General features: G+C 46.1%; 1 protein-coding gene across 2 annotated transcripts in view; it reads right to left on the reverse strand.

The window, feature by feature from the left end:
* Positions 1–28: 28 nt before the first annotated feature.
* DNAH2 (dynein axonemal heavy chain 2) overlaps positions 29–12,992 on the reverse strand; it is a 100,216-nt gene continuing 87,252 nt past the window's right edge. Inside the window, exons 75-88 of one of the 2 annotated variants that reach the window (XM_019745158.2) lie at positions 11,668–11,794; positions 9,987–10,173; positions 9,636–9,784; positions 9,303–9,486; positions 8,876–9,066; positions 3,184–3,375; positions 2,828–3,012; positions 2,352–2,580; positions 2,123–2,274; positions 1,892–2,006; positions 1,240–1,416; positions 1,070–1,144; positions 766–916; positions 29–621 (exon numbers count right to left, since the gene is read on the reverse strand). In XM_019745158.2, the coding sequence (XP_019600717.2) occupies positions 467–621; positions 766–916; positions 1,070–1,144; positions 1,240–1,416; positions 1,892–2,006; positions 2,123–2,274; positions 2,352–2,580; positions 2,828–3,012; positions 3,184–3,375; positions 8,876–9,066; positions 9,303–9,486; positions 9,636–9,784; positions 9,987–10,173; positions 11,668–11,794 (2,269 nt within the window). In that variant the 3' untranslated portion in view covers positions 29–466. Of the gene's footprint in view, positions 622–765; positions 917–1,069; positions 1,145–1,239; positions 1,417–1,891; positions 2,007–2,122; positions 2,275–2,351; positions 2,581–2,827; positions 3,013–3,183; positions 3,376–8,875; positions 9,067–9,302; positions 9,487–9,635; positions 9,785–9,986; positions 10,174–11,667; positions 11,795–12,992 lie in introns of those variants that run through there. The other variant, XR_012492034.1, reaches the window with a different exon arrangement.

Here is a 12,992-nt window from a genome sequence, read left to right on the forward strand (position 1 = left end):
CTCTTACTCCATTTGGATCACGCGCCTTTCCAAGGTAGGCCCCGCCCCCATTCTAGTCCAGCACCAATTTAGCCACACCCTCTTTAGGCCCCACACCCTGCCCTTTCGTTCGAGGCCACGCCTCTACCTCAAGGCCTCCCACTTCCCTTGCTCTTTTCCCCATCCAGTAGCCTCTCACTGCAGTTCTCATCCTTTGTAAGGCTTGCGCTTCCTCTCTCCCCAAACCCTCACCATCCCATTGAGAGACATAGGGCTTGTGGTCTCGGGTGTTTTACTGCACTGAGCTCCAATGTAATCCTTCCACCTTTACAGCTAGCACGCTAGGTATCTCCAGGGTCTCATTGCACAACAAATTCAACCAAGGTCAAGGCCTGAGTGAGGTCCAGCCTCGGTGTGAGGTGCATTGTCAGCTTTGGCTCCTAGAGTCCCCGACCCTCTCTCAAGCCAGGAAGAAGAGGCGGCCTTCTCAGTTGTCCAGGCTCATGAGTAGAGCGGTGCCCCTCTTGATCCAGTGATCAGATGTCATGGTCCCACACCGGAGGTCGATGCCAATAACAAAGGAGACTCTGTCTGAGCTGCCTGCCCGGTTGGGATAGTAATAGCAGGGACAGGAGTACATGCCTGAGGGAAGGGAGAAGGAGGAGTCAGGCCCCTGGAGCCTCTGGGAGAACAGGGCAGCAGCAAGTATGGGGGAGGAATGAAGCAGAAGATGGGTTAGGAGCCAAACTAGGGATGGGGCAGGCAGGTCTGAGGGAGTTGTCTCACCCTTGGCGCTCTTCTTTCGGCTCTCTGTAGGCCGAAAGTGAATGGTGGGCATGAGGCAGACAAGCTGCATGGGTTCTGCCTCCACCAAGCAGGAGTTCTTCTGATCCCAGCCAGCACCTTCCAGGTACAGGCCTCGAACCCAGACACCATCCTGGAGAGACATGGGGGCAGATTGGGGAGAAGTCTAGACCTTGGTTGCCAGTACCCCTGACCTGCCATCTCTCTTCTCCCTTCTCAACCAATTGTTTCCCACCTTTGCACCCAGCACCATCCTCCACCACACCCAAGCACATCTGGCTCCCACCTTGGGTGGATACACTAGGTTGCTGTCATCCACAGTGGAAACGATAAACTCCCAAGAGAGGCTGTCCACTGAAATCTGGGGATTGAAGGTGAGAATACGGGAGGACCTCCAAAGAGGAGAATAAAGACGTCCCCAGCATCCAATCCCCATCACATTTTTCACATGCTTACATTGTTTTGGCGAGCTGAAGACTGCAGTACAGCAGTGAGGAAGCCAGTGGGAAAGGTGAAGCCAGACAGCCAGAAGATCACAGGAGGCCGAGCACGGCTAGCCCACAGCTCAAACTGCTCCACACGCATGGCCAAGTCCCGGGTCCATGCAGCCAATGGTTTTTGTGAGGGATATGCCTGGAGAAGGAGGCAGTGTGTATTCATTCATTTATTCATGCATTCAAGTCCTTATTTATTGAGCACTTGGAGCAGATATGAGAAGAATATGTGGTGTCAGCCCCTGCTCCCCAACTTCAGTTGGGCGAAGCACTCCAAAAGCCAACTCCCAGGAAACAAGCATAAAATGACAGCTATTTATTAAGTATAGCAACAGTAATAGCAACCAGTTACCATTAATGAAGCACCTACTAAGTGTTATGCACAATACTGGGAATCCTTGAAACATCCTTGGAGAGGTTAGTAACTTGCCCTAAATAAGCTTCTAAGTTAATAACTTGTGCAAAGTCAATCAGTTTTCAACCTTGAACTTGTCTGGCTCCAAAGCCCAGGCTTACTGAATTTTGCTATATGCCTACCTAGAATAAGGAGATTGGGGGCACAGGGTAAGAGGGAGCTCATTGTTGGAGTAGGATCAACAGTGGTATAATCTTGCCTTTCCCCAGAGTGGAGGGACATGGGCATCAAAGATGCAATTGAAAATCTCTTCCAGGCTTGTAGACATGACGATGAGGCCCTGGATGCCTTTTTCCAGGTCTGTTAGTGAGAACCTGAGCAGGATAGGGTGGAGGGTTAGAGATGGTATGGAAGAGCCATCCTAGGCAGAGGGCGAAGGCCTTTCCTCTTGCCCCCTCCCAACATACCACAGAGCCCCTCTCCGTCTTACAGAATGGTCTCCATAAGCTTGTTGTATCTCTGGATCTCCTGCAGAAGGACCACATTGAGGGGGGAGGGGTCCAGAGCCAGCAGTTTTTGGGTCCCCTCATAGTCGATCATTTCAGGGATCTTCTGTTTCACATCACTGGCCAACTCGAGGACCTGATGAGGCAGGAGCTCTGAGTACAGCCCTCTCTTCCTAATGGCTTTCTCTCCCCCAGGTGTCTGTCTCTTCTTACCTTCTCTTCTCGGCTCTGGCCTCCAGCCCTGGTGGGTGTAATCTGGGGTTGCAGGGAAAGCAGAGTCTCAAAGAGAGTTCGTGCCTCAGTGATCTGGGAGGCCACATCCGCATTGGGGTGTTGGCCAAAGGCCTCAGGGGGATCCATGCCAGGCAACATGCTGATGTATTCCTTGTAAGAGGCCAGGCTCCCATCTTTGGGGATGAAGTAAGTCTCCAATACTGACAACCTGGGGAGCCAGAGCATAATTATCTCCACATTGTGGGGACTCTGGAGCTTCAAATACCAGGCCAAGACTCTAGTCTCTATGTATGTCCCATTTGTCCAACACTCCGCTCTTGCTCCGCCTCCCAACCCCACACATTCTGCCTTCTCCCAATCTCATATTCTTTCCTCAAACACTTCCCCTACCCCCTATCCTGCCACCTGGTTTCTTTGTGTCCTCTGGCCCCTGTTGAGTGCCACCTCCCCCTCACCGGTAAAAGGGGGTTGATAGAGACTGGTCACAGAAATAGTCATTGATGTAGGTGGTGAGCAGACGCCGGTCCCAGTCATCTGTGACATGCCCACCGTAATTGACACCAGCAATAAGGTACTTGAGCGCATCCCAGGGTGTCTCCTCATACTCATCCAGATAGAGGCTCAGCAAGTTCTCTGACACCTGTGAATAGTCCCAGCACACGCCCCCAGCCCCACACACAGTTATGGCAGAAACTCTTCCAATTAGACTTTAACACAGGCTTTCTGTCTGTGGGTATTCCCACAGGGGAGCCATGGGGCAGTAATTATAAGGAGAGAGGGCCGGGATAAGGGACCCCTGGTTAGCACAAACCTCAAAGTCGGAGTCATTGAAGCCATAGACAATGTTCCAGCCAAGCTGCAGGAACTTTTTGCGTTCAAGTAACACAGAGTGGAAGAAGCAGAGTGCAAACAGCAGCTTCTTATACTTGGCTGGTTTGGAGCAGCGAGAAAACTGTGGTTCCATCATCAGTTGGTAAAGACGTGTCATGTTGGCCTTTAGGCCCTGAGGACAATAAAGTATAGAGGATAGAAAACTTGAATCTTGCTCAGCCCTGCCACTAGCACCACCATGTAGAGTTGTGGAGGTTGCTTACTGCACTAGGGCACTGGCTGAAGGGATGAGTGGAGGCTGGAATTTAGCCCTTGGCCAGCATACCAAGATGTGCAGTCATTCACAAGGCTGAGTGCCTTTCTCTAATTCACACACAGGCACTGTGTGGGCTAGTGGCAGTCCTACCTTCTTGTCCCACCTTTTGATCCTCTCAGCCACAATGTTCTCAATGATGGGTAGGCCAACTCAATTTGGGAATACCAAAAAATAGGAACAAAGATATACTTGCAACTATGAATGAACAAAAATGTCCACTATTATTTGCAAATGTTCAGTGTAGATTAAAAGGGCCATAGGATATCATCCAGGAGGAATATTCTGTGTGATTGGATTTATCAGGCTTCATGAGCAAGCTGAGATTTGAACTAAGTTGTACAAATGGGAAGGATATGACAGGCTGAGAGGAGCGCCTCGGTTTCTAGGAGATGGAAAGAACAGAAGGAATAACAGCACAAAGGGGACAATAAGTGAGATGAATCTGACTAAAGTGAAGTGCCAGTGTTCAGGTGGGGTCAGAAGGGCCATTAACAAATGGAGGTGCAGGAAGAACGACAGTTTGAGCCATTTGGACTTGATTCACCAGGCCACTGTCTGTCTTGAGTAGGACAGTGATATGTTGAAACAATGTTTTAAGAAGACTCATCTATGATGGACACAATGGAATAGTGAGAAAACTAAAGAAAGAATATTGGATAGAGCAGTAACAAAAATTATGATTTTTAAAAATGCCATTTATAATATCAAAATACATAAAGTAGGAATAAATCCAATAAAATATACAAAGCTTTATAGAGAAAATTGCAAAATTTTATTAAAATAAAGAATAAATGAAGAGACAGAGCTATCCTCATGGATAAGGAGGCTCAATACCCTAAAGATGTCGATTTCCTCCATATTGATCAATAGGATTTTTTTGGTGTAACTTGACAAGCTAATTTCAAGAAGAATAAGGTAAGGAGACATGCCTTACCTTATCAAGAATGATTATAGGGCTATATGGTAATTAAGACAGTGTATAGTGATCCCAATATAAACAACTTGATCAACGAACAGAATAAAGGGCTCAGAAATATATATATGGAAACATGATTTAGAGCTGAGCAGGCATTGCAGATCACAAGGTTAATTGTGGGCTATTCAATAACGGTACTGGGAGAATTGGTTGTGGAAAAACATTAGACCTCTACTTCATTCCACACTAACAAAAATCAATGTGAAGTCACTAAAAACCTATATGTGAAAGTCAAATTAAAAAATTGTTTTGAAGACAAGTATAAGAGAGTGTCTTACAAACTTGGAGTAAGCAAAGATTTCTTGAATGAGTCATAGGAAGACAAATCATAAAAAAGAAGCTAGCTAAATTCAACCTCATAAAAATTAAGAATTTCTATTCATTGAAAAATAACATAAAGAAAAAAGACAACCCACAAAACACATAACTGACAAAGGATTAGAATCTGGAATATCAGAACTACGCAGCATGAAGAACAACATGAATGAATGTCAAGTACATAATATTGAATGAAAAAAAGCAAGTTGCAGAAGAATGTATACAGCATGGTTCCATTAACCACACAATCTTTTGTGTTAAAATTGTAAAGAAGGGGGTGGCCGGTTGGCTCAGTTGGTTAGAGCGTGAACTCTTAACAACAAGGTTGCCGGTTCAATCCCCACATGGGCCACTGTGAGCTGCACCCTCCACAACTAGATTGAAACAAGTACTTGACTTGGAGCTGATGGGTCCTGAAAAAACACACTTAAATGAATAAAAGAGTTTTTTTTAATTGTAAAGAAAAGAAAGTGACAAACACAACATTCAGAATAATGGCTTCAATAAAGCCATTCAAGTGGCTTCTTCTGAATGGGGAGTGAAGGCAATGAAATTGGGGAGAAGTGCATCAAGACTTCAAAGAAAACGGTATTCTTCTTTCTTATACAATATGATGGGCATACAGGTATTTATTGAATCTCAATCCTTTATATTATCTTCACTATTTTATAAATATTATTTTGTATCTAAATATTTAATTTTAAAAAAATTAAATATATATGTGTATATATATATACATATATACATATATATATATATATATATATATATATATATATATATATATATATATATATATATATATATACATATACATATATTTTTTTTTTTTTAAAGGATAAGCAGGCAGTGATCAGCCTTGAAGAATATACTCCAGGACTATACCCCAAAGTGGCAACTGGGGGCTGTGATTATGGGGACTTTCTTACTTGAAGTTAAACTGAGATGAACCACTGCCCCCTTGATTACTTGGGCTTACTTTGTATATCCTGATGCAAAACTGGCTTCTTTCACAGGACAACAAAATGGCCATACTTGATCTAGAAAGGATCCTGTGCTGGGGGTGGGAGGGGATTTATAAAGGACATGATTGGGTCATTTAACAAAATTGGAATATGTAATAGATTTGGATTAAAATATTGTATCAATTTACTGAAGTTGGTAACTGTGCTGCAGTTATATAAGAAAATATCCCTCTTGTTAGGGTTGAACCATTTACATTGAAATACACTGAAGTATTTAGTGGTAAAGGACCATGATATATGCATCTTGCCCTCAGATGGTTCAGAAAAGGTGTGTGTGTCAAGAGAGAAAGAGAAACAGAGAGAAATCAAATGGTATAGCAAGTGGGGCAACGTTAACAAGAGACAAATCTGGGTAACATACTTGTGGGTGTTCTTACAACTTTTCTATTAAATTTAGAATGATTTCCAATAAAATATTTTAAAATATTGGCCTCTTTGTTAGCTTCCAAAAGAAGTCCACTTGTACCAAGTAAACCCTGAATGTTTTACTTCTACTGAAGGTATGGCGATCGCATGGAGGTTCTGCCTTTCACAGGAAGTACTCCTGGGCAAAGCCAGGACGGACCCTCTACTCTTAGGACTGCCCCATTGCAGAGCCATCTTCTCTGGTTCCTCTCTCCTTCCTCCTAGGGCTTCCTCAGATTCATCATTTCCTCCCACTTCATTATGCAGACCTAAATAGCACCCACCTCCGCACTTACACGCCTCTACCCATCACAGGGTGCTCAGCCTAGCTACCAAGGCACACACCTCTCTTAGAAGGCAAAAAAATAAAACCAGAAAATAGAAAATATTCTGTTACATTCGGGACACATTTCTGGACTGTTCAAGATTTTTTAATGGGGGCACAGAATACTTTTGTTGGCAGAAAAGAATAAAGGTAAATAGAAGTCAACTTTAAGCATGTTTTTAAAGAAATTAGTGGCTTCATTAACAAAAATAAGATGAGGAGATAATCTATGGTGGAGAAACTGACGATTTGTTTTGAGAGTACGGGATTTACAGTGCTGGTGTGCCAAGAAGAAATGTTTTATAACCAGATGGAATTCAGACCTGGAACTGAGTTTGATACTGGAGCCAGAGATGGGAATTGGAGTTGAAATCAGGAAAAGGACAATTTCTCTGTCAAGTTGTGAAAGGAGAAAATGTAGAATAAGAAAAGTTGGAGGCCAAGGACTACGTCTTGAGATATGACCACAGACAGGAGGAGAAAAACACAGAAATAATAAATGATATGCAAGAGACAGGGAAAACCAGGGAAAGGGACAGTCAGCTGTGTCAACTACCCAAAACGGTCAAGAAGGGTTTAGAACGATGAAAGACACCCGTGCGTGGGTGCATTCAAACAGTACTTATTTATTGAGAATCTACTATATACAGGTCCCTGTGCTACTCGTAGGATGAGCAAACTGTTGAAAGAAAAAAAAACACCACATGTCCTCTGCCCTCGTGGAGCTTACCGTCCAGAGAAGACAGGTATTAATGAGAACCACACGAATATATGTAAAATTGCTGCAGCGGTAAGGACCAGAGGACTGGTGTTTCATGAGTGTGTGCCACTGGGATTTTGACCTAGACATGGAGGTCAGAGGCTTCCTGAGACTAGAAGGAGCAAAGGAGCGGTGAAGAGAAAAGAAGGGAGAGCAGCATGCACAAAAGCCTTGGCACAAGAAAATACAGGGTCTACTGAGGGAGGAGAACAAAACTATTTAAAAATTAATGGTGTAGGGCAGGCCCGGTGGCTCAGGCAGTTAGAGCTCCGTGCTTCTAACTCCAAAGGCTGCCGGTTCGATTTCCACATGGGCCAGTGGGCTCTCAACCACAAGGTTGCCGGTTCAACTCCTCGAGTCCCGCAAGGGATGGTGGGCAGTGCCCCTTGCAACTAAGATTGAACACGGCACCTTGAGCTGAGCTGCCGCTGAGCTCCCGGATGGCTCAGTTGGTTGGAGTGCGTCCTCTCAACCACAAGGTTGCCGGTTCAACTCCCGCAAGGGATGGTGGGCTGCGCCCCCTGCAACTAGAAAATGGCAACTGGACCTGGAGCTGAGCTGTGCCCTCCACAACTAAGACTGAAAGGACAACTTGAAGCTGAACGGCACCCTCCACAACTAAGATTGAAAGAACTACTTGACTTGGGGAAAAAAAATTAATGGTGTAGGTAGAGCAAAGAAAGTAAAGGGGAGGATAGCTATGGATAAAGCTGGGGAGGGATACACAGGCAGTGTTAATACGGGTTTTGATCTTGACTAAACGCAATGAAAAGCTACTAAAATAGTTTAAGCAGGGGGTAAGTGGGTGGGATGTAGCAACATGATCAGATTTTTTTTTAATAAAGAAAGACGAAATGCTGTGATTTGAGACAACACAGATGAATCTTGAGAGTACTACATGCTAAGTGAAATAAGTCAGACGGTAAAGGACATGAACTGTGCTTTCACTCATATATGGAATGCAAAACAAAAACAAACAAATGAACAAACAAAAAAACAAACATAGATACAGACAACATGATCACATTTTTAACAGATCAGTATGATTGCATTCAATGGTGACCTTGTAATACGGAGATAAAAATTTCAATGCGAGTTAGAGGGAAGAAAGAAGAAAAGGGCTGGGAGTCCAGCAAGTGTGACATTAGGGAAAGAATGTAAAGACATGTTGGGAGGCTGGAAGGTTCTGTGGAGTAGTTATTTACTCTTCAGTGCCTCAGTTTCCTATATATTAAATGGGTTAATAGTACTTACCTAATGGTGTGTGTGTGTGTGTGTGTGTGTGTGTGTGTGTGTGTGTGTTAAATGAATTAATAAATGTAAACAACTTAGAACAATGCCTGGAACATAACACTGAGGAAATGTTAGCTATTACTATTATATTCTAAGAGTTTGGCACAAAAAGCAGAGAAACAAGGTGAAATTGTTTAGAGACAATAGAATTGAACAAGCCTGCTGCTGTTAAGGTTAAGCCCTCTCTGATGCTAGCAGGAGGAAAGGCTGACCAGATGGCACGGTTGATGTTGGCTATCTACAGTCTCCCATACCTTTGGTGGTTCTGTGGTCATCTTAATGCTTGCCTGCAAGATTGAGATTGGGAAGTTGGGGTGGGGGCTAGAGCTGAGCCAGAGGCGGAAGGAAGGGTGAGGATCCTCCACTTGCAGCTGCTCCACCAGTTTGTCCAGATTAGGCATCCAAGATAGTGACAGGTGGCAGTTAGCCAGAAACACCCAATGTCCTGCAAGGAGATGCTGGATTCAGTGGTACCCATTCCCTAAGCCCCCTCTGTCTCCACACTTTCCATCTGATTATGTGTGTGTGAGGAGGGAGGAGTCAAAATGCTCAGGTCTGCCTCTCCTGGGCCTTCTGGAGAAGTGGGAGCTGTGCAGTTACGGTAGTGTGTTTGAAGCTGGAGGTTCTGGGGAGTAGGACCAGGGCCAAAGATGGGGATAAAAGAACAGGGATGACACTGACCCTGAATCACGCCCTCTCGGAGGAGCCGAGCAGCAATGGGGGCCTGGCCTTGGCCCAGGGACAGGGCGTGGAAACGCTGGGCCATGCCTGTGTGCTCTGCCAGCTGGAGCAGGGCATTGGTGGGGTCCACACCAGGGGACAGGATGAATACCAGTGGAGTTCGTGGTGTTGAATCCTCTATCACCTGCCAGAAGCACAGGGGAAGGCCTCAGGCAGAAGGCCACGTAACAGTGGGAGAAAGAGATTGAGGAAATGCATATGGTAGCTTGGAATGAGGAGAGGGAAGCAGGAAGGACCCAGGGGTCGTGTGAGCAAAGAAACCAAGCCACTGACCAACTTCATGTTTAGTACAGGTGGCTCAGTGAAGCGGGAGCCAAGGTTGGAGATGATGAAAGAAGTAACACAGAAAGCCACGCGGTCCTGCCGTAGGGAGCGAACAATCAGCATCCGTTGCATCTCATTGCAGGCATTCTCCCATTCACCTGGGGATGAGATGAGTAGTTGCAGGGAAAGTCTGGGAGAGCAGGGAATATAAACAAAGGGACACCTGCAGGGAAGGCTCTGCTAGGAGGCAGGTGCACTGAGGGGAACTTGGAAGGGGGCTGAAAAATAAAAGGAAGGGCAAGCACACTGGCTACATGGAGAGAAGGAGAAAGGCTGGAGAGGGAGGAGAGGACTGGGCACCTGGCAGCATAGCCTTTTCCGGGGTGGCATTGGTATACCACAGGTGCCAGTCACGAGGGTACTGTTCAAAGGAGTTCATGAGTCCGTGGAAGTTGGTCAGTTTGTCTAACTCTGTGATGTTATCCCAGTAGGCATCTGCGAGCCAACCAGTACATGGGTTATCCATTTGGCCCTCCCGATCCAGGACCTGGGGGGAAGGAGAAAAGGGCCTGATCCAGAACACTTCCAAAGAAGAGTTCCCTTTTTTGTTTTAAACATGGGAAATCCAAGATGAGTCTTGCATGAAACAGAATGAAAAAGTGAATACAGGAATCTGAGATGGATTCGAATCCACTTTTATTGGGGAAATAAATGTGGGGGTCTAAGTCTCTGTGCTGATACCACAGTTCAAATTTAGGAAGCTGGCGCCCTCTGGTGGTTGTCTGGTAGTAATGTCTCTTACCCTAATAATATCAATTGGCGGCCTCACCCTTCAAAGAAGCGCAAACTATTTAATAGTTCATTCACTTACTTACTCTCTTTAACAAATATTTATTGTTCACAAACTATCAATTGTTTTAAGCACTTGGGATACATCATTAAACAAAAAAGACAAATATCTTTGCCCTCAAGGAGCTTATTTTCCAACATGGGAGGGCAGATAATGAACCAAAACATAACAAACAAGTAAATTATCTAGTATGTTAAAGATGGCAGTGCCATGGAGAAGTAGATTAAGTTGAGGAGGATATGGAAGGTTGAAAGTGCTGGGGGTAGTTTGAAGTATTAAATAAGGAAGTCAACGAGGTATCAGTGACGTGAGATTTGAATCAAGTCTTCGAGTCGGTGAGAGAGAGGCCAAATGACAGCTGGGGGAATAGTTTTCCGGCAGAAGGAACAGCCAGTGCAAAGGCCCTATGGTGGGACATGCCTGCTAGAGCCAGGAGGCCTGTGCAGCTGGAGTGGATGGAGTGAGGAGCTGGGCGGTGGCAGGTGACATCAGAGAATCCATCTTAAAAGAATCTCTCTTGTCCCTGTGTTGACAAATCAGGGCTGGGGAAGCATTGGGAGGCTATTGCTAAAATCCAGATGAGAGGTGAAGTGAAGGTGTCAAAAGGAGTGAAACTGCTATTCAAGAGGGTGGGAGAATTACTGGCCCAGGGAAATGTGGTATTGTTGTCTGGCAGTTTCAAGGGCCCACTGAGGTTCATGATGGTGGGTTTAAAGTGAGTCCAGTGAGTGTGGATGTGTTTTTCTCCAGTCATGTTCAGCTACATGGGCCACACAGAACAGGAGAGCTGAATCTAACCAGAGTGGTAGTTTTGCCAAGCAGATGCAACGTGGGTGAGGGAGAAGAGGGAAGGAGCTGAAGTGCTTGCAAGTGAGATAGTATCATGGTGACTATGGAATTCAGGCTGGGGAAGAAGTGGCTTGAGAAGCAGTGCAAGAGTGGCAAGATCATGCCAACCAGTAGGTCATAGGTAACAGGGGCCCCAAAGCCCTGTGTATAATGTGAGCAAAGGGGACATGGCAAGTCATCTCCACAGGCCCAGGAAGCTCACCATACACTTGCTCCTGGAAATTCTCAGCTCACTCGATGGACCCTTGGGCCTTACCCTCTGGGTATGGAGTCCTCTTCATACTCACCCCCATCCCCAACCTTGACCACCCCACACGCGGATGTGTCCTCTGCTCGACTCACCACACCCCCACGTAGAAAGAAGTTGTACTCATCCATGTTGAGCTTGCCAGAGGTCTCCAGGATTTTGGCACACATCTGAAAACTGAACAGTAGCTTGTGGCGCTCAAAAAGGGTGCGGCAGGTGTACCTGGGAGAAGGGGACAGGGAGGGTGGTGGAGGCAGGACACTCAACATGAATGCTTACTGAGCAAAGATCACACAATCAGAGTCCTGCACAGAAGAAGGACCGTCATCAGCATCTAATCCAAACCTCCTGTAAACAGACAAACACTCAAGGACCTAGGGAGAACATGTGATTTTCTCAGAGTCCACTGCTAAAAATCAGTCATTCATTTCCATTAAAAAACACCCAACATTGATTGGACCCCCTACTATGTGCCAGGCACTCTGCCAAGTCCTGAAAACACAAAGATGAATAAGCCAGAGTCTCTGTCCTAAAGGAAGTCAGGTGGTGTGGGAAGGACGGACGAGAGAGGCCCCTGATTATGCTCCAGTGTGATGAGTCCTGTACAGGGTGGCAGCACTGGGCAGGGGCGCCCACCCTGCCTGGTGGACACCGGGGAAGTTCCTGAGAGGAGTTGCCCCAAGGTGCAGCAGAGTTATCAAGTGGTATAGAAGCGGAAGAGAAGGGAGGACTCCAGGGAGAGCTCAGAGCAGAAGCAAAAGCAGGAGTCAGAGGGTGGGGGGAAGCAAGCATGGAGGAGAGGAAGCAGGCATGGAGGGCAGGCAGCGGTGCCTGGGCATCCAGTGTACGGTGGGGAAAGGTGAGGCAAGAAGAGGCCAGGTCCCAGAGGCCCTGTGGGCCTCCCGAAGAGTTTAAGCCAGGAACAGCATGGTCAAACTTGTGTATTTCAAAGACTCACACTGGCAGCTGCAGGAGGACAGATTGGAGAGGGACAAAGAGGCAGGATGACCTATTAGGAGATGGTTGTGCAATTCAAAAAGAAAGATCATGAAAGCCTGAACTAAAGTGCAGTCATAGCAGTGGGGATAACAAGGAGGGAACGGTTTGCAGAAAGGTTTATGAGTAAAACCTGGTGACTAATCTGAGCAGCAGGGAGAGGGAAGAGTCAAGAACTTCCCCTCTCTGGCTTGGGTGACTGGGAAGTGGATGTTGGTGCCATTCATGGGTGAGGGTGGATAATGAGTTCGACCTGAAACAAGCTAACCTTGAGGGGTCTGTGGAATGTCCAGGTAGAGAAGTCAAGTACCTTGCTACTCAGAGCTGTGAGCCACAGACCGGAAATGGCAGCATCACCTCGGGAACGTTTCAGTCACGCAGACCCTCCAGTCCCACCCCCAACCTATTGACTCCGAATCTGTAT

Source organism: Rhinolophus sinicus, linkage group LG15, assembly GCF_036562045.2.
Source record: "Rhinolophus sinicus isolate RSC01 linkage group LG15, ASM3656204v1, whole genome shotgun sequence".
In the NCBI taxonomy this organism is placed as follows: domain Eukaryota; kingdom Metazoa; phylum Chordata; class Mammalia; order Chiroptera; family Rhinolophidae; genus Rhinolophus; species Rhinolophus sinicus.